Below are 26,422 nucleotides of genomic sequence, written 5' to 3'. Positions count from 1 at the left end.
TTCAACTGCAAACTGATTTTATTGGACTCGTCGGTTACATAAATGACATTGATCGCGAGTGGCCCGTCCCAAATGAACCGTATACTTGAGTGGTGATGTGACTACAGGGGGAGAGGAGAAGGTGGGAGTGTCTGATGATGAAACATTTTCCTCTGCGCAGTTTGAAAAAAAAAAATTTGACTGGAGGTTAAATATCACCGATCAAGTGTTTCTTTAACCATTATTTATTAGAATTCCTCCTGTAGCAGCCTTCTGTTGTTACTATAAACAAACAAAAACCTTTAACATCCTCATTGCTAGGAACTTCTGCTCCAAATAAAGCATGGACTTCCCAAACACTCCCACGGTTATTGGCAAATATCCCAATAAGTCTTTAATGTGTCTCCTCTTCTTTACAAGGCATGATGAAGCATACATTCAATCAGTATTAATCAATACATCATGTGTGAACACCGTTTGTTCATAAAATCATTCAAATAGTTCTGAAAACAGCTAAAATCTTTGAGCAGATTTTGACAGTAAAGAGAATTATATTTCTGACTTTTGGACAGTAGGTGGTCACATTAGCTTCGCCTGCATGAGTCTGGTTAGTCTGACTATTTTTTATTTTTTTATGGAGGAAACTATGCCAGAATGTCAGAATTAGTCGCAGCTGTACTCTATAGGATGCAGCCTGAAATGCAAAAAGGCTATAGCAAGATTATATAGAAAATGTTTGGTGTTTTTCCTGCATTAAATAGGATTACGCCCCATGAACGCCCTCCAAACAAAAAACTGAATTAAAACAAAACAGAAACATAAAAACATAGCAAGCCTAGTATAAAGATAAATAAGATTACAACTGATGTTCTAATAAAATATGCATTAAAACAATCCCATTTATTTCTTTAGATAGCATGACATTTTTTTTTATATAATTATTATTAAAAAGAACAAGCTGTTCCCTGATAGTTGAATCTCGCTGGACTGAGGTACCAAGTGTTGATCTGCGGTGATTTGAGCCTTCGGGTACCTCTGGTCTTCATCCCGACTTTGACCGATTTCAGCCTCAGCCTCGAGGATGCCCTGAAGACATTTCACTTCGTCTTTGGATGCTATTGGAAGACAACAGGAAAGAAAAAAAAAACCCAGTGAAATCAATACTCTGTGGTTCACGTCTAGGAAGAGGCTACAGTTAATTACATGCTGCAATTTTTCTGAAATACGAACACTTCCCTAAATAAATTAATAAAAAAGGAGCTCAATCCAGACAGACGTGCATTCTACGTATCTTTGCTTCATTAGCTGAGGCGGCATGCCAAAAGTAGGGCTGTTCGATTAATCGATTTTAAATCGTAATCGCGATTATGTATTTAGAACGATGTTAAAACGTGAAACTCGTAAAATCGATTTTTCACACACCTCTACCTCCTTCATGGGTTACATTATTATTTAGCATGCAAAGACCCAGTTTAGTTTAATTAGAAAATGTCTTGTTTTATTTAATTGGAAATATAACTTACTGTATGTTTGCAAGTGCTGATTTGCTGATTTTTTTCTTATATTTTTTCAAACTTTATTTATTTTACAAAAAGAGTTTTGCACTTTATTCATTCATTTTTTGTTTAATAAGAGCAAATTGCATTTAAAGCCCAATGGGGGAAATGTTCAATAAAAAAGCAGCATATTTGAAATAATTTCTTTGCCTTTTGTCATTTCACAAAATAATCGTAATCGTAATCGAAAATCGGATTTTGAGAAAACAAAATCGAGATTTTATTTTTAGGCAAAATCGAACAGCCCTAGCCAAAAGATCTACAGTTAAGTGAAAATCAGATTAAATCAAGGGGCCCCACCCCAGAGACAACTGGGGCAAGTAGCACCGACCCATAGGAGCGTTCCAAGTGATTAACCAACAGCCACACTCGAGATTCAAAAAACCAACCCAAGTATGAGGACGCTTGACCGGAAATTCAACCGCCTGCCCCGATCTGACCTGCCGTCCCTTCCAATTAAATGCATCGGCCATCGGACCCACACGCACAAGCAGTCGTTGGAGATATTTGTCTCCATTTAATTTCCATTTGCCGTAAATGGACAGTGGCAGGATTCAGCGATGTTATCTGAATCCTGAGGAGAGAAGGTGCAGCCGGCCGTGCAGCAAACAGCATAAGGTGGCAAAAAGGTTGTTTTTTTAAAAAAGGAAATTCTGGTAATGACTGATTGGAATGCAGACATTAGGTGGGAATTAGTGGTGAATCGTCCAGAAGCAGCAAACTAGACCTTGTTAATACAGTTTTAATGTAATCAAATCTCAAACAGCTTCATATGCCAAATTGATTCTAAATTAGCCATTTCATTTTAACCGTTTGATTCAGGGTTTTTTCCACCTCTTGGTGCATCTAACGCGTGAAAAACGAGGATTCAATCATAATATTCTGTTTGAATAAAACCTCAGGATCCATGCCAGGGCAGAAAGAAAGACAGAGGAGCGATAAAAACCCCCAACAGCTGTTCGAGCGAAGAGAGGTGATAAAAATGCAGATGTCTGGACCCGGTCGGGCCAGATCTGAGGGCCAACGCACACAGAAGTGAGGAAAGTTGAGCACTGAACTTGAAGTCGGGCCATCTGTTGGTCTACTAAGCAGACATACTTTGAAATAACTAAAGTTGACTTAGTAGCAAAGATACAAGCGTGTTTGCAATAATCTATAAACCTTTTCCAATACGTTCAGAGGGAAAACACAAAGGGTCAGATTGGGTTAATGACATGTAAACAATATAAGCCATGTGTGACTATTACTCCAGATATACAGAGAGCTCACAATGTATGATGGATGTGGTCATGCAGCGGGAAGAGGGGGTTTATGAGACGGGTGGATGCACCACAGCCCTCGACATAGTTCAGTGAGCATACCTAACTTAATCCTGGTCTGCAACTCTTCCTGGTCTGGCTCTCCCTAAATGTTTCCAAGATAATTGCCACTTCTTCTCCAGGCCACGTTTGTCTTCATTTTCAAAGACGTGCTTTATTCTCCAACTACACAGATTCAAATATATAGTCTGTTGTGTGACTGGAGAGTAAAGGGGAACAGTTTCTTGGATGCAACGATTACATCATTCACTCTATCCTTTGAAGAATTACCTACCTACCATTACTGTTTGTCTTACTCCCATTTGGTAGATAATTTCGGAACTGTATTACCCATAATGCTTTTGGGGGTCTACGGAGACTAGGATGGCTGTGGAGACAGTGAGTTGTGCTAGAATATACCCACTAATTCACTGTACAAAAGCCAAAATGGAAGCCAAAATATATGGCTATATAGATATTAGATATAAGATATTTTGGCTGCCAAAATGGAAGCCAAAATATCCAGGATGTGCACAAGGACTGACTTTATTTTATGTTATTTTTTATGATACGTCTCCTTTTATAGCAGACATCACATCATTGAAATTAAGTATGATTTGAATTTCCATCAAACACCTGAGTCATCTTGGCTGTTCTGTAGTTATTCTGCATAGATTTCACTTTCTGAAACACTCGGTATTTACAGCTCTCTCAATAAGTGATGGGAATAAAACGACTAACTGACTCCCACAACCTCGGTGTCAACATGTTTGATCCTAAAAGAAGCCACGTTGGTTTTAAATGGACTACCTGGGGTTGGATATTACTTACAGCAGCAGCCAGCGCTTGCTCCAGGTCTTCGATGATGTCAGCCTCATCCTCCAGGCCCACAGAGAGTCGGATGAGTGTGTCACTGATCCCCAGGTCAGCCCTCTCCTTCTCTGGCACTGACGCATGGGTCATAATCGCCCTAAATTATGATAGACGTCAGTGTCACTTACATGAGTCAAAGACATCCTGACTTTAACAGATTAGAGCAGAGAGGATGAGATGCAGAATTTTTGTCTGAGTCTGTCTTTTTTTCTTGATCTCTGCTGCCCCTTTGTGGTCCAATGCTAACATTACATCATATATTACAATTGTTGAACATGTCTTTTATAAGAAACCTGTTCCACAGGCAAAACAGTAGGAATGCTACACACCCTGATCTGGTTTCATCAGCTACCCAGAAGTATTGTGCAGATGAACGTTGAACCCTATTTCCTAAAGAAGTGAGCCCTCGAGCCTTATTGGATTAAAACAAACGATGACTCACTGTCTGCCTGCAGTTTATTTGTTCTAAACCTAGAGGCTAGGGATGGGACAATATAAGGTTTCATAGCAGATCCCTATTAGAGAAAAAAAACAAAAAAACACCCACAATAAGTTAATCGTGGTGAATTTCCATTATTGTGACTTGCAAAAGTGTGATATTTAAAAATGACAGGAGACAAAAATATATTCATCTTGTGCAGGAAGACCTATGATTTATGATCATCTGACTTAAGATAATGTTTTTCCACTAAAGGATGTTTACTAAAAAGGTGTGTCTAATCGCCGTCACAACAGTAAAATTTGTTTCTTAACAAAATTAATTAAATTTTTTGAGTTTAACATGATATTTTCATATCGCCCTTTGCCTACTAGAGGCCTCCGATACCTATGCAAAAGCTCTGTTCCGTTTGTTTGATTATAGTTAACTATAGTAAAATCCATCACTTACTTCCTTATGGGTGCCATTACCGGTTTATGTTTATTATGTGCTCTTTGAGTGAGTGACTTATTGTTCGCCTTTCTCCGTCTTTGTCTAAGTGAGCTCACAAAGACAAATCTGAAAATTAATCTTGAGTCTTAAACTTGCACATTTAAGTAAGAAATTTGGATTATTTATTATTAACTGCTATTGTAAAACAACATTCGACTGTTTTCCTGTGTTTATAGTACTACCAAATACCAAAAATAAAACAGTGTACTAAATGAACATAGCATGATATGTTTAGAGTGAAATTCTGCATGGATACTTACGGATGCTCTGCTAAACTTTCATAGCCACCAAGACTCTCAGCTATCGCGAACAACTAGAGAAAAAACAAAAAGACAACAGAGGACATGAGGTGAAACAGTGTTTCACAAAAAAAAGTCACCAACTATTATAATACAAGTTATTAGTAATATTTTTTTGCTAACATTTTGTGGTTCGGATCATTGTCACGCAGACAAACGGAGGTCTGTGAGCCGAACACAGTCTGGTCACCATGACAACATGAACTGAGGCAAGGACAAATTCAATTATTTTAAACGGCTTCATTCTGTTTAGAATCCGCATGAAGCTCAAATAAGCAATACTTTTACTGAAGATCGTGGTGAACAACTGATGATTTTGAAATTAACTCAAAATCATTGTGTGCAGTTCATGTCAGTTTTATGTCCGTCCTAAAAGTGTGTCCGTTGCACAATTCTTGAGTAAAACATTTTAGTTGTCGTTTCACCTCGACAGCTGCAGGAAATGCAGGACTTACGTGCTTTGCTAAGGGGGACTTATAGTTAGGATATTTAGGAATTTTCTCCCCTTCACTCTCCATCAGTCTGGGAAGCGATTCTAGTAATTTCACAAAAGCCCTCTCAGGCCTCAACAGTGCCCACTTCTAAAAACACACACAAAAAAAGCAGCATCCCAGATAAAAAATAAAACTTCACTGCCAAATTACTTTGAGAGTACTGAGGAAGGTGCTGGCGTGCTCCAGCTTCCCCTTAATGTAAAAGGTGATCATCCCCGGACACCCCGTGCATTGTCTCTTCATCACTTCATGCTGGGGGTGAGAGGGCAGGCCTGTGGAGAGAGGAGAAACGTGGATAGAACCTCAGTTAGCTCTATTGCAGCCATCTACAGCATGAAAATACAGCTTTCATGTGTCAATAACATACAACAATGTAAGAACTAAAATGCCCATTTGGTTGCAAAGTGAGAATGTAGATTTTCTTAGAAATTCTTCCACCACTGGTACTTATCAGTGGCTCAGCTGCTTTCTCTAGTGGCATAACCAGTCACTCACATACAGTTCTCAGATGGCTCCCCAGATAAATAAACACCCATGTACATATGGACTTCTGTGACCTTAATGACTCGCATGACGGCAGGGCGTGTCGCCGACTGTCAGGTGGACATTTATCACCCAAGTGAGTAGATCACTTGAGGGCTGGCTGGGGTCCGGGAGTCACATGCCCTCACAAGGTGTTAATGAATACAAGAGGTTAAACACCTGAAAGTCAGTTAGAACTGAAGCAGCCTCTCGGATGAAACGTCTTCAAAAACAAATCTATTTCATAAATATAAATAACGACGCAAATACAGTTGCATATGTCTACGCGGATAAATTCATAACGTTTTCCCACAGCTGCGCACATTATGAGCTGTGCACCACTTTACATACAGGACTTCCACATAGCGCCACTTCGCTCTGAAACCTGCTTGACACCACGACAGCTTTTCTCGAGCCCAGCAGCGAGCACAGCCCACTTCCTGTTTGAAAGGTGTCTAATCTCACCCCGTGCACGTCAACTGCACATGCACGTGATAGGAGCACACAGGGTGAACAGAAAAGCATCCTCACCAGGGACGAAGCATTATTTATTATTATTTAAATTTACATTATTAATTTCTTTTGATTGTAAAGCAAAGTAAGTAACACTGCGTGTAAGAAATGTTCTACCGTTTGATTGCGATAAAGGGCGTGCCTCGACATCGTTTGCTACGCTCCAGTGCCGACAGATTACCTGGGAAGATCACTCGCTCCACCCGGGGATCTGCCTCCAGAAACTTTGCGGCAGCCATGGCATTCTTGAAATGCCGCTCCATCCGCAGGTGTAGCGTCTTCAGTCCTCGGTTGCACAGGAAGCAGTCGAAGGGAGACGGTACACCGCCCAGTGCTGCACCAAGGAAAGGTAGCTGATGAACTCCAAAAATCACACTTTTATCAGAGAAGCATATCCTGATTTTATCAGTTGCCAGTTCATGTTACCGTTTTTAATTCGTTGTTTATTATTTTAATCTTGCGCTTCATGTATTTTATCATTCATCTTGGTATTTTATTGTCTCTCTGAAGCACGTGTCCTTCTAGTGCTCAAAGAATAACAGCAACTACACTAGTTTAACTACCAGCAACTTAGCTGCTGGTAGTTAAACTAGTGTTCTGTCAGGAGATGCCGTAACTTAAAACCAAGTAAGCCTGGAAGAGCTATGAGTAATGACAAGTCTGCTCACCCCTAGGCTAATTTAGGCAGTGTAAAATTCCATAGACTTACTCAACGTTATGTGTAATGTTACATTACAGACAAGACTACAAGAGTATAGCTGATATTCCTCACTCACCGTTTTGCAGAAACTTCAATCGCGTATGCAGATCATCCCGGTTCATTGAGGCCAGACCCATTACAACGTCACTGTGACCTTTTTTAAATTCAAAGACAGGAATAAAGATGTTATTAATGTATATATGTAAAAAAAAAAAAAAAAATGTAATTCAAAGCAACTGGAAGCAGAAACTCCTACATTGTTTTGTGTTTAGAGAATAAAGTCCTAATAATTCCAGGATATGGTAAAAGCTTATACGTTATACTCAATGTTTTGTTGACAATTACAGGCAACACTTCCTCAAAGTTTTTAACAAGCTGAAAGGGCAATGCATTTTAAGAGTCTATCAAATGTTACGAAATCCTATGCTAGTAAAAGTGGAAAAAAATCTATACAACCTACCGTTCATGTATTTGGTAGCTGAATACATGCAGATATCAGCTCCCAAAGCCAAGGGGCGCTAGGAGTGCACAAGACAAACAGAGTTAATGAATGACTTGCTTCCACCTGAACTGGAATGCGATAGCAGGACTTTTAGCACTTTGGAGGTCATTGAGTTGATGTAAAGTGCTTTATAAATAAAATGTATCATTATTACTTGTGACTCTAACCTGGAAGTAGGCCGACATGAAGGTATTGTCCACGACCACCACTATGTCTTTGTTGTATTCGTGGGCCACCTGAGAGCAGGCCTTGATGTCGACAACCTTCATCGTGGGGTTGGTGGGCGTCTCGATCCACACCAGCTACGTGAAGAAGAAGAAGCAGCATGTTTAGGAGGGTGTACCCGGTGTCACTCATTCCATTTGGGCAAAAGCTGGCGGATAAAAGAGCCTTCTTGCATCATGCTTTTCACTTACTTTAGTGTTGGCCTTCAGAGCGGCCTTCAGCAGGTCTGGTCGTGTACAATCAGCAAAAGACACCTCCAGACCAAATTCAATGGCGACTTTTTGGAAGTAGCGGTTTGTGCCTTTGTGATCGAGAAAGTGAAAAGTTACCATTAAAAAAAACAAACAGTTTATAACAAATATGCTTTAACAAGTGAGCAAATGTTTTCCAATGGCATTTATAGAACGGAGCGGCTCACCTCCGTACACGTCATCCATGCAGACGATGCCATCGCCCGCCTTCAGCATGTGGGTGATGGTCACCGTGGCTGCCAGCCCGGAGGCAAGGGCAATGCCTGCAGGAGAAAGAAAAAAAAAAAGTCATGGAGGCCAAAAATCCTTTTCATGTCAGAGGAAACAAGATGGTGAAGTTTAATTATGATTCATGCTTGAATCATAAATCTTTTGTCTGTGTGAGAAATAGGCCTGTGAGGATTATATTGGGCGTTTTGCTATAATACTCACAATACTTTGCGCCATCCAAAGCGGCCACAGCCTTCTCAAGACAGTTTCTCGTAGGGTTTCCACTCCGGCTGTATTCAAACCCCTACATAAAAAAAGATGGATAAATATTGTGTGTTTCCCACTGCTCATTGCTGCTTTAATTTGTTATCAAAACAGTGATAACCAACGGGTATTGAATAGACATTAAGTCTCCTCTCAACCTGTCTTTTTTTGCATGCAACACATGCTCCCAGCGCGAGATAACTAACAATGGCACTTCAAGACTTGTAACGTTTGACTATGACTAATCTGTAGTTGAATCATTGACGGAGACAAATGGCTGTTGTAAAGTTAAGTTAGACGTCGGTTACAGCATAAAACGTACAACACCTTAAACTAAAGACAAAAATAGATATTTGGGGATTCACTTTTGACTGAGGAAGGAGAGGAACATTTACGAACGTGGCGATTTGATATTTTTATATTAGGTATTACAAGTGTATAATCAGGGTTGGAAATTAGTGCCAGTCATCCACACGGCTGGATTTGCGTCACTCACCGGCCAAAAACAACCCCAAAACAAACAATGACAATCAATAGGGTGGTGCCTGTAGATTTTGGAATCAACCAGTCACGGTGACAGCTGGAGAAAAAAAGTTTCCAACACTGTTTACAGTCACACACACTCACACAGGATTTTTATTACCAACTATATAGAGTCCCTGTACTGTTAGTTAATTCACAATATTATGCATCTGCTCCACTTTCAATACTGAAAATTGCCAGTATTGTGTTCAGATTTGGGTCAGATTTGTCTATTTTCTTGTTTTATATTATGAGTAAATTGTATACATCACGTTCACCATTATTATTACATTATTACATGTTTTTTTTATGTTGGCAACCGCTTTGTTTATATTATGAGCGTGTGACGTGACTTTATTGCCTATTAGGATCAATAAAGTACTCTACCCACCCATCCTAGGCCACACAGCTATTCAGTCAGTATCGATTATATCCTAAAAAAAATGTATTATACAAAATAAAACACATTCTTGAGACATACATGGCAATGTTTCCATGGCTCAGATCAATTTAAAGTGAATATTCCTTTAGAGCACATTGTGTACAGTCAGTGTACCCTTCCCTTCCCTTAAGTAACCCCAAGTCGCGCTGCGCTACTTACGGCGTGGTTTCCTGGAGCGAGCTGTTTGAACGTGGTGGATAATGAAATCGGCGGCACCACAGCCATACACTTCCATTGCTCCGGCTCCTGGCCCACGTGAATTGCCTCCGTGGCGAACGATTTGTACGCCGTGTGGAAGCCGGCGAACAAATCGCCCTGCTCGTCCTGTTTGTGCTTTTGGTCCATGGCCACGCGCTCCGCCAAAAAAATGTGTAGCAAATACCGCTGTATGGCAACGCAGGAAAGCAATTTAACTGACCTTGCCCTGCGCTGATTGGTGCTTCGGCAGGGGCGTCCAACCCACGTGACGCTGCACGTTGTTTAGTCTTTCCGCGTGTGAGTGTGTGTGCGCGTGTCTGAGTGATGCAACATTTCCTGTCTTTGAGTGAGAAGCTTTACCATGAATCTTTTGGCATTTTATTACAAATTTAGAAATTTTTACTGACTGTAAAATAATTAGAAATGTGAAAACAGTCCCACATGATGAGGACTTCTGCCTGAAGAAAGACTCAAAAAGAATGGACACTCTAAACTGAACCAATGTAAATATATGTGTAGCCATCCAATACCATACTCAGGATGTCCGTCAACCACAACAACATTTGATTTATTTTTATTTTTGCATGTTTGTTCCTTACACAACAGAGACATTTTGCTGTCCTTCCATTCTTGAGCCATAGGGGGAGGAAGTGCTCCGTTGGCTTGGTTTTACCCTGACTTGGCGACATCCATAGGACTGTTGTTGGTTGGTAGGGTATGTAGAAGGAAGGGTAGGTAGTAGGTAGGGTATGTAGGTATGTGGTAGTTAGTAGGTAGGTATTCCAAAATAAAGTTAACATTGTGACTGAAATAACACAGACCTCTGCTTAATATTGTGTACTGTATTAAGGTGCTAAACAAGCAGAAGATAAAACAAGACGTTCATTACAGTTGTAATTACATATACAAATGCATGTTTGCCTGTGGGATCTGAAAAGCCACACAGTACTTGACAGGAACAAAGGAACAACAGATGAGTTCTATCTATCTATACAATATTTATCTTTTTTCTTGAATATACCCTGAAACATGAATAGAAATAATTATCTCTCTGTGTGCCTCGACCTGCTGTCGGAGTCATCTTTGATCCAATGTATAATCAAAAAGAAAAATTTGAATTGTATCCTTCTTTTCCTCAGGCATGGGTGTACTGGATTACCGTATGTTACATTTTCATTTACATAGGCTTCTGCTGATAAAGTTCAAATACACAAGACTTCAAGTTTTGTTATAGTTGAAGTAGTGGAGTAGTACAGTACAGTACAGTCAACTGTACACTTTGATGTAAACAGTGATGGAAAATCACGAAGAAAAATAAATATACTCTATAAGTACTGCAAGTGGCAGTTTTTAAGTACTCATACTTTACTGCTTAACACAAACTAAGTCACATTTTGATGCTTCAACTAAACCGTGGTGATAAAATTTGTTCCAATTATGAATCCATAAATTGATAATGGTGTAGTTTTACAGTGTGATATTGGAACTTTGAATGCAATAGGTTTTGTTTACAATAAATACAAGGTTTAAATGAAATGGCTAATGTGCATAAATCCTGTCAAACGTTATGATATGTCAGCTAGTATTCCAGTTCGAAGAATCTACTCAAAGTCTCGAAGTGTTGAACTCTGCGTGCTTGGAATATACCGGTATGCACGGGACTTTATACAGATATTAAATATATGACTCAACTTCTGGACTTTGGATTTCTTCAAACGAGGAGAGCCAGTATTGCACTGTTGTTGGAAGAGTATGGATGGAGTATGAATGTGGATAAAGGAGCTTTTCGGATAATATCGGCCTGGAGAGACCATCTTACATTGCTAAGGGCGACTGGAAAGACTGTTGAGTTCTGGGAAACATAGTGAAAGTTGTAAATGGGGATTTACAGTAATCTGGAAGGAAATGTAAACAATGTAGGGGAAATATATTGTTTTATTTGCATTTTTATCCTCTATTTAATATCAGTGTAAGTTCTGGACTCAAACTGTGTGTTTCTTTGATAAAATCACTGCATAAAAACATTAAAAAAAGAAACAAAAACAGTAACTGTAGTTGCTAAAGAATTGAATTATCGAAGAAGCTAAACCTGAACTGTATACTAAGTACAGTCATTTATTACTTTCGAAAATGATTAGTGGCCGTTAGTAACCTTTACTGAACTCTCGCGATACTTCGAGGCGGAAGACATCCGCCGAATCTTCCGTACAAGTCAACCGGAGCTGCTTGTGTTGTGCAGCAACCAAAGGCAGTTTTAAAAAGATTGGACGGGAGTGAAGTGTTTTCTTATCAAACCGGCGAAGGAGTTAAATCGTTACTTGTTTGTCTTGGAAACAAGCGGACGTTTTTTTTACGTGTCCGGCGGCGGATTAAGTGTGTTTTCATGTTCGTTTTTTACAGTGTGTTTGCGTGTGAACACTTCCAACTGGCGACTCGCCTCAGTTCGCCCGGAGGGTCATCGTCAGCGACGACACCCTCTGCTCCCCTAACTGTTTAGAGAGAGAGAGAGAAAATGACCGGAGAGAAGATCCGCTCCCAGCGCAAGGACCACAGGCCGAGCAAGGACGAGGATCTCCTGGAGCCGGACGAGGAGGCTGCGACCGTCGGGACGTTCACCGCCTCCAAGACGAACAACAAGGGCAGAGCGAGTAAAATCTTCAGCAATCACAAGTTAATCAAGTCGCCGTCGTCGTCGTCCACCACCACCACCACCACCACAACAACAACAACGCAGCAACAGAACCAACAGTCGCAGATCAACGCCAACACCAACACGCTGTCCACGTCGGACGTCATCGATGACAACAACAAGAACCCCATCGTCCGAACCGGACAGGACTTCCCGGTGCACGAGTGTGTGTTTAAAGGCGATGTCCGACGCCTGTCTTCGCTCATACGGACGCAGAATATCGCCCAGAAAGACGTGCACGGTGAGTCCACCGGCTGCTTATCTCTTATAGCCCCCCCACCCACCCGAAGGCAGCAACACCCCCCATCACCATCCACCAATTTTCAGGTCCAGTGAAGCTCAGTTTGAGTGAGTTTATAGGCCAGTGTCCCCAGCAGCATTGCAAGTAGGCGAGGCTTCTCCCTACTAAGGCCACCATGAGGGATATTCGGATGCCACCCCTTACAGTTTCTGCAAACCCTCAAGTCGATGGGATAAAAAAAAAGTGCAAGCATTGTTTTTATGCTTCAATGCCTCCTCCAGCCTACAGCGCTGAAATATGCTCACAAAAAAACCCTCTCAGATAAATCATTATTGGGAAAAATGTGTTGGTTTTGTGCGGATTATTTGCAACACATTTCCCAGACCAATATAATCTCTCCTGCAGGACAAAGTCTGCTCAGATAACACAAGGATTTTCCACAGCAACCCTCCCTGAACTTAAAAGATAAAAGAAAAAGAATTGTGTTGTTCCAGTTCACCGGACAAAAGATAGCCTGTACTTGTGCTCATTGTCGGCACTGGAATGTGGTCTGTCTTCAAATCAGAGCTCTGCTCTGGTACGACCCAACAAGGTGTCAGACGGGGCATTTGCCTCTGGTGTTGTTTTGGAACTTGAGCCTGTATTCGTCAAAGGTTCTGCCCGCCTTGTTTTGGGTCGGTGTGGTTCAATGGCAGGCCGATTGTGTGTTAACCCACACGTTAGCGTAGCCTCCACTGGATACAGGCTGAAGCTCACACAATCAAACCCCTCTGTACCAGTAGTTGTATCAAACAAGCCAGTGATCTTACATTTGCTTCAGTGTTTTGAGTTGTTGACTGCAACTAACAGTTATTTTTATTATTGACTAATCGGATACTGTAAAATCTCAGAATATTATGAACAATTAAGCCTTTAGTGGCTTGTCTGTCCAACTAAATGTATGGTATTCAATTTTCTATGATATTAACTTTGGAAAGCAGAACCTCCTGAAATTTGAGATGCTGAAACCATTAATTTTTTTGGCAGTTTTTGCTCAGAGAATGCCTTTAAACAATTAATTTATTATCAAAATGATAAGTTCATTGACTTAACATTTCAGCACCATGTTGTTCATACTTCATACACAGAAGAGTACTGCCAATGGAAAACCACTGACAACAGGATTGTCTGGATTACATGGAGCAAACAGTAATGATTTTGGAAAAGCCACGTCACTGATACAAATGAAAATCCATTTACGTCCTCCATTGAATTCTTGGTGTGTGTGTGTTTATCACAACATCGAGTGGGACAGCTAGTTGGTTTTTCACACACTCAAGGCAGGCCCTCTTTATTCTGGATGCTTGCCCACCACTTTCTCTCTGGAGAAGAAGCCCAAAGGAGCTGACCGGGCGGTTTGGCTTCCTCTTGAGGGATTCTCCGATGCTTATGAGGCACATTTCAAATCCTGGGGAAAAAAAACTGCGCTTCTCCACACCTGACTCAAATGTTATTTTCCCTGGAATGCATTTCTAGTGTGCCACCCACGCTATGATTGCTTTATGTCTGTTAACAAAGCCGTGCCCCTGCCAGGTAAGTGCGTCTTATTTCCAGGGTGCAGTAGGTTAATACACTATATTACTACTTCTTATAGTAGGAGAGCACACAGTAAGCGTATACTTGATTTGGAAGTTGGACTCTGACCTCTAATTGAAACGTCTTATTAACGCGAGTGTGACAGGCGTAGAGGCACAGACTGATTATGAAAGCGAAAACAAAATCTGTTTTTTTATCTCTCTTCAGGAAACACACCGCTGCATCTCGCTGTCATGATGGGGCACAAAGGTGAGTCATGTTTGTCTCTCTCTGTGGGTTAGGGTGTCTTTCATTTGTGTTTCAATGTATGTGTCTTTTTCAGTTTGTTTTCCCTTCTTTGTGTGTGCGTTTTTCTTGCTGTAAAAATTACCTGCCATATGTCACAGATCACACAAATACCGCCCTGATTTCTGGATTATTGCCTGCATGCTGAACCTTTCGTATGGCCTCCATTTCTATTTAGTGCATTATAGAGGAGGAACATGTTTAATCGGTGGGGATTAGATAATGATGGCACTGCAAGGACAAGGATCCTCTCAGTGGCTAAAGCCTCTTGTTCTGGTTGATGTTCCACCGCCGACTCAAAGACTTTAGTTTGAGCCCGGTGAATAAGGTAATTGGCTGAGATAAGAGATGTCACTTTCAACTTCTGTAACATTTGCTGAGCGTGCTATTATACGTTTTCTACCAGCTTCTCTTGTGCTGAAAAGGTCTCTTAGTTATAATCATGCTCATAGGTTTGAATCTGTAGTGGAAAAAGATGACACGAGTAATGTTTCATACAGATTGTGCAGCTTTGTGTATTGTTGCAAAGTCAGAAACTATAATAAGTTGTGTATTTATGTAACACATATAACACAATCAGTTTGCAGTGTAAGATGCACTAATGTTGTTTTCTGGGCTTTGAAGAAGTCTTTAGATTATTTTGTTCTTAGCTGATTTGAACTGAAAGCATGTGGATAAAATATTAATACAATGCAAGGAGACTTCTGCACATGTTATTGAAAAATTAATCTCCCGTCTCCTGAAGCAGGTTTTCAGCGAACAATTCAAGCACAGGGTTACTCATGCTGCACATTCCCCTTTGTTCAGTGTCCGTCACCGGAGCATGGCTTTCAATTGATTTCACATTCGCAAAGTTCAATTCCTGGCGACGGAGTGAAGGCCCTGCCACTGCCTCGGTAATCCAGACAGTGGATTGCCGAAGTGTGGCGGCGGGATGGGAAGCCGTGGAATTGATTGTGCAAATGAGGTTGCCTATCTCTTGCCGGAGCTGCTAGCCCGTCCTCCAGGGATGCTCAGGCCAGACGGGATGAAGGCTTGAGCATGAGATCATAGTCTGGGTGTGGCTGGTCTGCTGGGATGGAGAGGACAAGGCTCCTCTTTGTGTATGGCTTGGTGTGTGTTTATTATTCACTAGGCTAGTAGTGACAGTGCTGCATGTTAAGAGTCCCATAGAACAGGTGGAAAATACCGTGTAGGACACAATTTCTGTGACTAATAGCCACAAATGGAGCATAATATTGGTCATTGTTGATTCTGCTTTTGGTAACAAATAAAAGATGGAGAAGGGGACATTGCATGCTCATGACTATAGGTGCAAGGCTAAATACATATTTGTCCAAAAAGAAACATCTGTACACCATGCATATGCATTTTATTCTACAATCTTCACCAACTATCTTAGAATTTTAACAACGCCACACAGGCATAATCAAGGCATACTTATTTCGTTTTTTTATGGAACCATATTGTGTCCTTTTTTATGGGCATTATTATTGGATTATGATGTTGCTATTAGGGGGTGCTTTCTTTTTGTCCAGGGCTTGTGATATCTGTTCCCCTGGCCACAAAGATAACATCACTAGATATTCTTAATCAGTTTGAGGGACAACCAAGTGAGTGTTTGGAGCCAAAGTGCGTGTCTGCCAGGGCCAGTCTTCCTGTGAAATGACGTATAGGCACATTTTATCAGGTCATTACTAAAAAAAAGGAGGCGCCTGATTAAGAGAGGAGATTGTAGTCTAATTATGTACGTTAAAATTAATTATGACTGGAGGAAAAACAAAGCTGTAGTCTGGGATAATCTGCAAAGAGCACCAGTTTTGCCTCAGACCCTGCAAGAATGTGATTCTTTAGCTGCTGTTGGATTCGGTCTGTGGGATCGATGGCGAGAAGGTGAGCGGGAAAAAAAACACATTTTATGGACGTACTCAGCCTGGATCAGAGTGGTAATGGTGGGGGGTTTTAACAGTCCACAGAGCCTCGTGACAAGTGCCCCATCTGTAGCCACCGCACGTAGTGAAGAGCAATAGATAAGCACTTTGTTTCCCCATCCCGGCTGCCTCCCTCTGTTGGAGTTGTACTGTATGTGTCTGAAGCAGGACCTCCGTACAGCTGCTGCACATCCAATCAGGCCAGAAACCCACAGGGAGCCTCCCTTTTCGATCATTTCGTGACTGCATAACAGCTTGAACTGCATACCATTGCTAATGAGTTATAGGCTAAATGTATCCAAGCAGCCCTGTTTGGTTATTGTTTACCTACAGAAAAAAACCCCACTCAACAGAACCACGTTTATATTACACTATATTATACCTGCATTTTATGATATATATCTGAGAAAAATGGTCAGTTGTGGGTGTTTAATGCCCTTTTTTTGGGTGAGTGGGCAGATAACACGAACGTGAACCAAACCCATTAGGTTCATGTTTGGTGTTGTAACTCGCAGATGCCCATAAGAGACCCGAACACAGCGAAATGAGAAGAAAGGAGAAAACACAGGAAGGGCAGTGTCTCTGCAGATACCGACACCTCCACACACATTCCTGTGGTTCACAAGTAATGATTTAGAGGGCTTATTTTTGGATCAGACCATGCCAGGGCTATTCAGCTATATTGTTCAGGGGGACACGTTTACAGAAAGCTAAGGGACCGGGGAGCAGACAGTTCCATGTTTCTATTTGTTTTCTTTCTGGTTTTAAATGTTGTTTATTTCCAAAGAAAACTCATCGTCTGGCCGGTCTAACTTGATTGGCGGGCTGGAGTTGGCCTTCAGGCCTCCAGTGTAATAGGTATGATCTATGAAATTGTTGCAGATCATACTTTCTAATAAATGGATCAAACTGTACTTTGTTGGTCAGGGGGAAAAACAAATGTGTTAAATTATGATATTCATCGTGATGATTATCATCGTTTTCTTACATTTTGTAGATAAAATGTTCAATCTAGAAAATAATCAGCATTTTAACTTATCTTTACGAAATCACAAGTCCTCGGATTGTGCACCAATTGCTCTAGATTTATCAAGATTTAATAATGTCAATCAGTATTACAAACATATGCATATTTAGGTATATAAAACAAATGATTTAACCCATATATCCATACAGTATAGTGACTCCACTCATTCAAAAATGTCAATCTGATCCTCAAAGTCAGATAGTCTACTCCTTCCTTGTATCTGCAAAGTCTGAAGCCAGACCAGAAGCAAGTAGGACACTCAGGACATGGCCTGGCTGTTGTCTTCGTGGTTATATAATGTATGCTAAATGTAGTCATTATTATTACACAATCATTGGTTTTAGCAGGGTTATATATAGGTCAAAGGCCAGAGGTAATGCAGGGCTTACATCAGAAAGCAAACACTAGTTTACTTGGCTGCTGGCACTTTCTCAGCATTAAGCCCCGTTATCAGCTGCTCTAGCCCGACACCAGTGTATCGGACTAATGTGTAAACACAGGTTTATTTATCTTTTAGCTCTCTGCCATTACATCCACACTATCTGGTCCTATTGCAGCTGATATTAGTCAATCTTTCTGAAGTGCTGAGCCTTGGACATTAATCAGAGCTTAATGCTTTGAACCTCAGCTGCTCCCCTGGTGTGAACCCAATGACTTCCCATTGGCCTGTCTTTCATGTCGGTTTCCTTTGCCATGCGTCCACATGGAAGCAAGCGTTTACATCAGAACGATGGCGTTACTGAAAGACTATACCAGTAAGTGCTTTGGGCGCTGCTGCAACACGGCGTTTTATTATTTTTCGGTTACTACACTCGTGGGATCGCCACGCTCCTCTTTGTTGTGTGGATAAAATGTTTAATTAGGAGGAGTTTCAAAATGTATTCCTCTATGTCATAAAGAATGCATGAGACCATGGCCTCTTTCTCATCAATTAAACATCGAGTGGATCAGAGGGTATTTTAGTCTATGTGACAACGTTGCTATGCGTTTACGCTCTTTGTCAAGTTATTATTTCTAGTTCTAAGCATCAGGTTGGGTCCGTGAGTACACTTTTTTACTAGCTTCCATTCAGATGTTAAGCATCGAAATAACTCTGAACATGAGGGCAGTAACTAGCTTGAATTTCTACACAAGACTAATAGAGTTGGCTCACATTTTTGCAGTGAAAGAACGCCTGTATTGAGAGCTTCTATGCAGCTTTTGTCAGTCTAAATGATCACTGAAAGGGCTGGTCAAACCGCTCTAATAATCCTGCCCCGTCAAGTGAGAGAGCCCTACATATCCACTCGGCAGCAGACTGCTAGCGGTTTGCCTCCGCTTTGCATTCGAGCGGCTCGCCGCTCACACGCCCCGTGACTGTGACAGCTCCTGCCCAGCGCTGAGACGGAGCCATACAGACGACAAACACTGTAATGAATGATGTCACGACAAAACTGACAGCTGAGCCAGAACAACAGGGCTTCGGTTTTTTTTTTTTGGCTTGCTGTAGTTTGTTGACAGGCCGGCCGGAGAGTGGAGGGATTTTGCGCTGCACTTACTGCTGATCATGCCATTGAAAGAGGGATGAGGCTGTTTGGCTGTTTTCCCATTGTTAGAATACAAGCACAGCTCTGGGGGGGGGGTTTCTCTACGCAGTCCCAGGGGATATTTGACATTTTACCTTAACTCATTATATAGATTCTAATGTAGGATGCTTGCGTAACTGTAGCTCCCATATGGCTCTTTGGTTAATGGGTCAACTGACATCACAATCCTGCACACAATCTGCCCCTCTATAAAAACCAGAATTCACTTTTTTCATTGATTTGCTACAGGAAACATCTTCAGCTTGGATCACACGTTTGTCTCTTAAATATAATGCAAAATTATCGCATACATTCTGATTGTAAAGAAAACATGTATGATCAGATTAAAAGGAAGCATGCATCAGTGTTTGTGCAGAAACATGCAGCACTGAGGAACAAGTGTGAAGCCAGACTTCAGTGAAGATGAGCTGGACACCAAATTGGAGCAGGAGTCATTGGCATGGAGTTAAAATGAGTTTCTTGGGCTTTTCTTGGCTGCGACTGTGAATTAAATGTGTATGTCACCATAGCAACATTGAAGTTGATGACGAGAAGGAGCTCATGAGAAATGTGGGATTTTGGGTCAGTTTCAACTCCTTCCAGGGTGTAGTTATTTTGTGTTTTCAAATATACATGTCCCGTGCATGTTTGAAGCCAACAACATCATTTTCCTTCTTCTGTGTCTTGACATTTTGTATTCATACGTTTTTGTGAAGCATCAGAACACCAAGAGAAACAAGAAAAAGTTGTTGTCCAACCATTGGTCATTGCTGAGTACCACACACATATTTCTGTCCCATCTGTTTCTCTGTGTATGTTTTTTTTATAGTCTCTCTAGTTAAAAGAAAACACATTTCCTGGTACCTGTGAGTCGTCTTGATGCTTAGGTGCACATTCCTGTTTTGCTATAGTAAAAAAAAAAAAAAAAGTTAATCTTTTAATGGGGCTGCATCCATCACTTAGATGGAATTTGTTAATACTTCTACCACCTCTTTTTGTGTCGTTCAGAGAAAAAAATCCCCTTTGGGTGTTGCTTCTCTGCTTGCCTGTTAACAGAACCACCGTTTCCAGATTTTCCGATCTGTTATATGTTATATTCTAGGGATCTTATCTTCCAGATAAACTAGACTTAAGACTAAAAACAAACAGACGTTTGTTAAGGCACATATATATGTAAAGATCTCTCTCTTTTTCTGTTGTTTGTGCTGCTGGTCTTTTATTTGCATACTGTCTACGTCGTTGTTTGTCTTAATTTTGACGTTCGTAGAGCTTCTCATTGGACTGTCGGAGGAATCATAATGACTTTCTTTCAAAGCCATGCAGGATAGGTTAATTGGTTAATTGACTCTAAATTGCATCTACTAAATTGTGTGACTGGTTGTCAGCCCTGTGATAAACTGCCATCACTCATTGTGTGAGTGACGGCAGTCAGTGACCCTGAACAGGATCAGCAGGGACCGATAATGGATGGATGGATGTTATGATTTAAGTAATTATCCACCCGGCTGACAGTCTCTCTCTCCCACTTACAGAGTGTGCACACCTGCTGCTGGCCCACAATGCACCAGTGAAGGTAAAGAATGCTCAGGGGTGGAGCCCGCTCGCGGAGGCCATCAGCTACGGAGATCGACAAATGAGTAAGTATCTAACGGCCTGAGTGTGTTGTCGTAATAAGCTTTAAGAAATCCAATAAAGCATCAAATAGCATTAATAATGGAAGAGCAGAGCGTCCGTAGTTTTCAATTATGTCTTCCAATACTGGTCATATATCATCATGTATGTTAACGTCACCCAGCACACCTTTTATGTCGTATTGATAGCTGTCCTGAGATGCAGAAAGACAGTGGACTTCATTAGGAGGTGTTTGCCTCGGTAAACTCGTGCAGCCATGCGTGTTGTAAGCTACCATCCCCTCATCTATCGCATGCATTTTAAATTAGATTTCTTGATTGGACGGTGGAAACGATGTCGATGCAATTTCCTGAGGAAATGCGATGGGTTTTGACTCGATAACATCAGGCTCGCTTGTTTTCTTGCCAATTATTTTGTCCGTTACATCATACCACAGAACTTTGATCACTTCTGCCCAAATGTCAAGCTTTCGTGAGCATGTTGTCGGGTTGTTATGACAACGCTTCCTTGTTCGCCATCGCTGCTACACACTGAGATGATGCTGGTCAACAGGCACGTTTGGGTTTTCCCATGTGAAAACCAAACATCGATGGGAGGGAGAATGGGTCCGAACTGTTGCCTGTGCACATTCTCCCAAGCCCTCTGCCTCCAAGAGAGGCCACGACGCCGGCCGGCCGGCCCGGCCTCCTTTGTCCCTCAGAGAGAGCGAGAACATTCCTCAAGGCCCTCTGGCTTTTGTGCTCCGATGAAAGGCAATTAATTTGACATTTTTCTTTCTCCTCATTGGATAATTATGTTCAAGCCCCTGTCTTGACCATTTTTAAAGTGATTTTGATATTATATTTGTATAATTATGTGTAAATTCATATATCCATGTTACCAAGTCAACATCTCAGCCTACTTTTACTTGGTAGGTGCAACACGTCCGTCATCTATTTAAAGCTTTGATATTCTGGTCTTTGGAGCAGGAAGACCTGAGGTTCCGTTCTGTGTGGTGGAGACATTTTGACAGTTTAGTTTCTCACCATTACTACAGAAGTAATGGTGAGAAACTAAACTGTCAAAATGAGAAACACCTTTGCTGCTGTTGAAGCAGCTTCCAAATATAAAACAAAAATGAATAGATGTTGGTGGAAGAATGAAGGTAATTATCTTTTTAATTATTGGTTTCATATCTGTCACAGAAATACATAATCAGTAAGGGCTGTTGAATGTTCTCAGACTGGTGTCCATCAGAGTCGACCTTTATTAGCACAGCCACTTGGCACCAACATCGAGCATCCTTAAGTGTCTCCATTGACTTCATCCTCTAATTAACTATAATAGCGTACCTTACCAGGCTTACAAGTGTACTCACTATTGACGGAAGCCTCTTATGAACGCTGTTACATCATTTTACTTGACCACTGATCACCTTGATCCTTGATCTGTCCAGCTTGTACAGACGACTCGTTACTTGTGACTGCTGCAATCACCGAGCCAAGTTTGCCCCTGAATGTTGTTAAAAGGTTCAAGTCAAACCGGACTTCCTGCATCGTATTTTATTGTCTCACTGGTACCTGAAGCAACACCAGTGCAGCTCCCAACGTAGCATTGTGTAGCATCTTACCCTAGCTATCGTTGTTGTATACCAGCAAATGGGTAAACCTTTTACCCATTGCTAGTATTGGGAGTGCTTGAAACTTGTTCTATTGCCATCCTTACTAAGGATGTACCGAAATGAAAATTCTTGGCCGAAACCGAAAATGAGGAAACCAAGACCGAAAACCGAAACACCGAAAGAAATGAATATTCCGATTCTTAGTACCATTGCATTTATGGCTATGACTGTGTACTAACCTCACTAAAATCAAGGCATTGCAATTCAAAGAATAAATCAATTACAAAAGTATGAACATATTTTTTTAGCACTGACATTACAACAGATGCAGAGAGACAAGTCCTTTTTTCTCATTCTCTGTCACGTCTTCTCTGTCTCCAAGCACGCATCCACTGCGGATCATTTCTCGTGCACGCTGCTTTAATCCCACATCCAAGTAATGATCTTTATAGCGCGGATCAGGCACAGTCCCGAGGAAGTGCAGAGGATACGAATAGATCTCAGCGAAACGTCCACACCGCAGTATGTTGGCACTTATCCAGACAAGCGTGCGCTGGCCGCGTTTTTTGTTTGCATCATCACAACTTTCTGTTTCGGCCGTGTTTTTTCGGTGATCAAAGTATTTCTATCAAATTTTCAGTGGCCGAATATTCGGTGCATCCCTCATCCTTACCGTACCGACAGCAATATATTGTTGTTTCACACTTTTCTGACAAATGTACTTGTTGGAAGTCTGTTAAAATAATTACCCGATGGTTTAGAACTGGAGGAAGGAGATCGGAGTCAGCTCAAGGTCCAAACAGGGATTTAATCTTGATCAAGAGGAGAATTCACAGAGCAACATGCTGGTCCGTTACAAAGTGAAGACTCAACGTGCTGTGAGACAAACATGGTATTTATCCATCTTCTGTGGGTGTGTTTTCACTCAGTTCACAGGGATGGAAGTCGTAAACTCAGATGTTTATCCAAACCTTGCATGGGTCGCAAACCCCACCTGGGTCATAAACCACACCTATGTCGCAAAACACACATGGGTTGCAAAACACACACAAATGGCCACAGGCCACAGGTCACAGGTCACATTTACACTAAGCCTTCTCATGTGTAAGTCTTTAGTTCAGATATCTCTCATCAAGAGGTACAACATTTCCATATCAAAGTCACTTTGGACAAAAGCTTCTGCTAAATGCCCTAAATGTAATGTAATGTAAGCTCCCTACATTGTGTTAACACAGGGCTGACTTCGGTATGGTTTTGACCCCAAATGCCCAAATGCTCCTGCCTACCTGCCTCTCCTGTATGCGGGCCAAGGAGGAGGAGTCTGTAGACCAGATCAGTAGACGCCAGGCACTGGCTCAACCTGCTATTAGGAAGGTACAGGTTTAGTCTGCTGATCACCTGACTCGGCTGCCAAGAAGAACTGCAGCTTCTGCTTTACTGAAGCAAAGCCGTGCCACTTAAGAGGACTGTTGTTGTTTAACCCTCTTTGCCTCCTTGTGTTCCTTCGTGTCATTCCAAAGTGCAGGGCAGGGCCTCTGTTGTGACAGCTCAGCCTCGGATGGCTGCCACGATGACAGTAAAGGAGGAAGGTGCTGAGGGAACTGTTTTCCAGCAGAGCCCTGCCACTCGCCATGAGCTGACTTGGCTGGTGTCAGGGATCTTTGAGGGATAATGTGAGCTTTGTTTGTTTGGCTTACAGTAAGGCAAATGTCCTGGGCTGGACAGTCTTAATTGCATCTAGTTATAGATGCATTTAAGAGGAGGTTTGTTTCCCCATTTAGTCTAGTTTAGCTTCTTCTTTTCCAATTTTCTTGAATGTGATTCATAAAAACAAATCCTCTGCGTTATTTTTAGCCGGTGTTTGTGACTAATTTCCATTCGTCGACCCACATTTGGTTCACGAGTTGATGTTTTGTCACCAGAGCTTTTATCACTTACAGCTTTATAATTTGAACAGGGAGGCAAAACGTGGCTCAGAAATAGTGTTGTCATGTGTTCTGTTCAATAAGAGCTATTTCTGTTCTATTTCACTCACAGCTGTGTTGTGAAAACCAGGAGCTTATTTAAAGGCTGCCGCCGTCATTCTGGTGTTTATTAGACGTGCTTACATGCTTAGTGCTTTCATTGTTTCTCGCCTTATTGTTGTTGTTGTTGTTGTTGTTATCCTGTTGAGGTATAAAAACCACCAGATATCTCTGATTGGCAGTATCAAAAGGAAACATTATTTTTAAGGCATAAGGAATTGGGGAAGTCTGGATGTTTAATCTTAGATTTAGATTTTATTTAATTCATGTCAAATCATTTGTCCACTTTTATAGCCGATTTAGGTAATAAAATAACATTTTAAAGATTTGTAATAATATAAATACATATTGATTAGACATACAGTCAAACACTGCAGGTTTTTTTATATCAAAGTGAAGTCACATTTTATTTAAAATGCAGTGGCACCTCTGACAAAATGGTATTAAAACGAAATATGAAAAACCCCGATCTCCCCTGTTGAAGCTTAACTAAACTCTTTCCCCCTCCCCGTTACATTTAAAGCAGCTTATGAATTTTAATCAACCGTTAAGAGCTCTCCATCCTGCGTGCGGCGTGTTATCTCCTGCTAATGTGGCCGTTTTGAATCTTTTTGGATGTCTTGTAAAATTCATTGCCCATGGCTCAGTACGTCACCACTTGCCTGTCTGCTTTGCTCCACCGCTCCAGTGTACCTGAGTCAATATTAACTGTTCTCAGCAGGTCGGAGTCCTGCCAGCAGTCAGTTAGATCCACGGCCTTATTCTTAAATAGTAGCAGGTTGTTGTGATGTCAATACGAAACTGTCTGTTTTCATTAATGTGTGGAAGTGAAATTACTGAGGGTGGGTTGTCTAATTAATGCCAGGGAAGGAGCCTAATCAGGATCTCACTGAGTTAGCTCCAGCATGGAGAGTCGGATTGCTTTAGTGTTAAAGAGGTCTGCATCGGTTTGTCTCTGGCCTTATTGGCTGGGTGGTCTGTGAACAGATGGTGCGATTGTACTTTTTTCCCCCTGTCCCGTTGAGAGGCAGAAAGGATCATGAGGAGCTCCCGTCCAGAGCTTGTCCACACTCATTAGGGAGCCAGGCCACAAGGACACCCTCGTCCTTTACTTGTGTCTCTGTCAATTGACCCTTGTGTCATCGTGTGTGTGTGTGTGTGTGTGTGTGTGTGTGTGTGTGTGTGTGTGTGTGTGTGTGTGTGTGTGTGTGTGTGTGTGTGTGTGTGTGTGTGTGTGTGTGTGTGTGTGTGTGTGTGTGTGTGTGTGTGTGTGTGTGTGTGTGTGTGTGTGTGTGTGTGTGTGTGTGTGTGTGTGTGTGTGTGTGTGTGTGTGTGTGTGTGTGTGCATGCCTGCACTTGTTTTACCACCAAGTCCTCCGTCTCCTCTGCACTGCTTTGTCCAGAGCATCAATAAGACGATATGTACAACATGTTTGTGTATGCTGACTCACCTCGTGGAGCACAGGAGCTACTTAGGCTAATGATAATGCCACATGTCCGCTACTGCTTTCAGTCTTATTAAAATGTCGGGCAGTCTGGGTGTCACAAGCATAGTTTTTATTTTTTTAATCAGTGTTTTCATTAGTTCATAAGTGGCGGAGTCACGTCTCCATTTAATCCCCTCCTGGCTTCGTTAAAGCACCACAAGTGACGCTCCCACTGCTTTCATAAACAGCCGATAACATTTAAACGAACGCTTGCTGTTTGGGCGTGGATTCTTTTCTTCTTAACCCGGTTTTTGTTTTGCATACTAAATCCAGAGTAGCCGTGAATGTGTGTTAATGCCTCGCCCACCGGGTTGTTAAGGAGGTTAAAGGTGCAGCTCAGTTTAACATGAAGCTACAATATCTGCCGGGCTTGTTCCCCTTGAACTTCCAGGAAACGTTTTGATCCCTGCAGGCGGTGTGCAGGGATTGGCCTGATGATGCTGGGTGTGTCCCATCTGGCCCCAGGAAGTCGGCGTATCTCTGAGCTATTTGATTTCAGCACATCACTCTGCTGACAGGATTTGCATAGTGGATCGATTACAATGATAATAGTCCAACACAGTACTTTCATAGCTTTTTCCATCACA

At 41.6% G+C, this 26,422-nt stretch overlaps 2 protein-coding genes across 3 annotated transcripts in view; one reads left to right on the top strand and one right to left on the bottom strand.

Annotated features, from left to right (window-relative positions):
• On the bottom strand, positions 1-21,180 carry cth (cystathionase (cystathionine gamma-lyase)). Of its 2 annotated transcripts, XM_084011291.1 has the most exons (13): positions 21,177-21,180; positions 9,741-9,937; positions 8,576-8,657; positions 8,311-8,406; positions 8,084-8,193; positions 7,835-7,969; positions 7,626-7,683; positions 7,242-7,319; positions 6,647-6,799; positions 5,581-5,702; positions 4,898-4,950; positions 3,665-3,803; positions 1-1,094 (listed from the first exon to the last, which is right to left on the bottom strand). In XM_084011291.1, the coding sequence occupies exons 2-13, from the start codon at positions 9,924-9,926 to the stop codon at positions 1,077-1,079; spliced, it is 1,230 nt and encodes a 409-aa protein (XP_083867417.1). In that variant the 5' UTR covers positions 9,927-9,937; positions 21,177-21,180; the 3' UTR covers positions 1-1,076. The 2 variants fall into 2 exon arrangements, with proteins under 2 accessions (XP_083867417.1, XP_083867416.1); XM_084011290.1 differs by lacking the exon at positions 21,177-21,180 and having other exon boundaries at positions 9,741-9,976.
• The window catches only part of LOC311014595 (ankyrin repeat domain-containing protein 13C-like), a 27,175-nt gene continuing 12,752 nt past the window's right edge, over positions 12,000-26,422 (top strand). The window contains exons 1-3 of the mRNA XM_084011289.1: positions 12,000-12,709; positions 14,492-14,533; positions 20,625-20,729. Of these exons, the coding sequence (XP_083867415.1) occupies positions 12,292-12,709; positions 14,492-14,533; positions 20,625-20,729 (565 nt within the window). The 5' untranslated portion in view covers positions 12,000-12,291. The remainder of the gene's footprint in view (positions 12,710-14,491; positions 14,534-20,624; positions 20,730-26,422) is intronic.

Source organism: Eutrigla gurnardus (genome assembly GCF_963514095.1).
Source record: "Eutrigla gurnardus genome assembly, chromosome: 6".
Lineage (NCBI taxonomy): Eukaryota > Metazoa > Chordata > Actinopteri > Perciformes > Triglidae > Eutrigla > Eutrigla gurnardus.
The sequence above is the reverse complement of the archived record's forward strand: the minus strand, read 5'-3'. Positions and strand labels throughout refer to the sequence as shown.

What these genes read in the sequence shown, in the direction of transcription:
- cth (XM_084011291.1), bottom strand. Translation starts at nt 9,926, where the DNA reads ATGGACCAAAAGCACAAACAGGACGAGCAGGGCGATTTGTTCGCCGGC. An exon ending in TCATGTCGGCCTACTTCCAG is followed by an intron (nt 7,684 to 7,834) that starts GTTAGAGTCACA and finishes GTGCACTCCTAG; the next exon opens with CGCCCCTTGGCTTTGGGAGC. An exon ending in GAAAGTTTAGCAGAGCATCC is followed by an intron (nt 3,804 to 4,897) that starts GTAAGTATCCAT and finishes ATCATAATTTAG; the next exon opens with GGCGATTATGACCCATGCGT.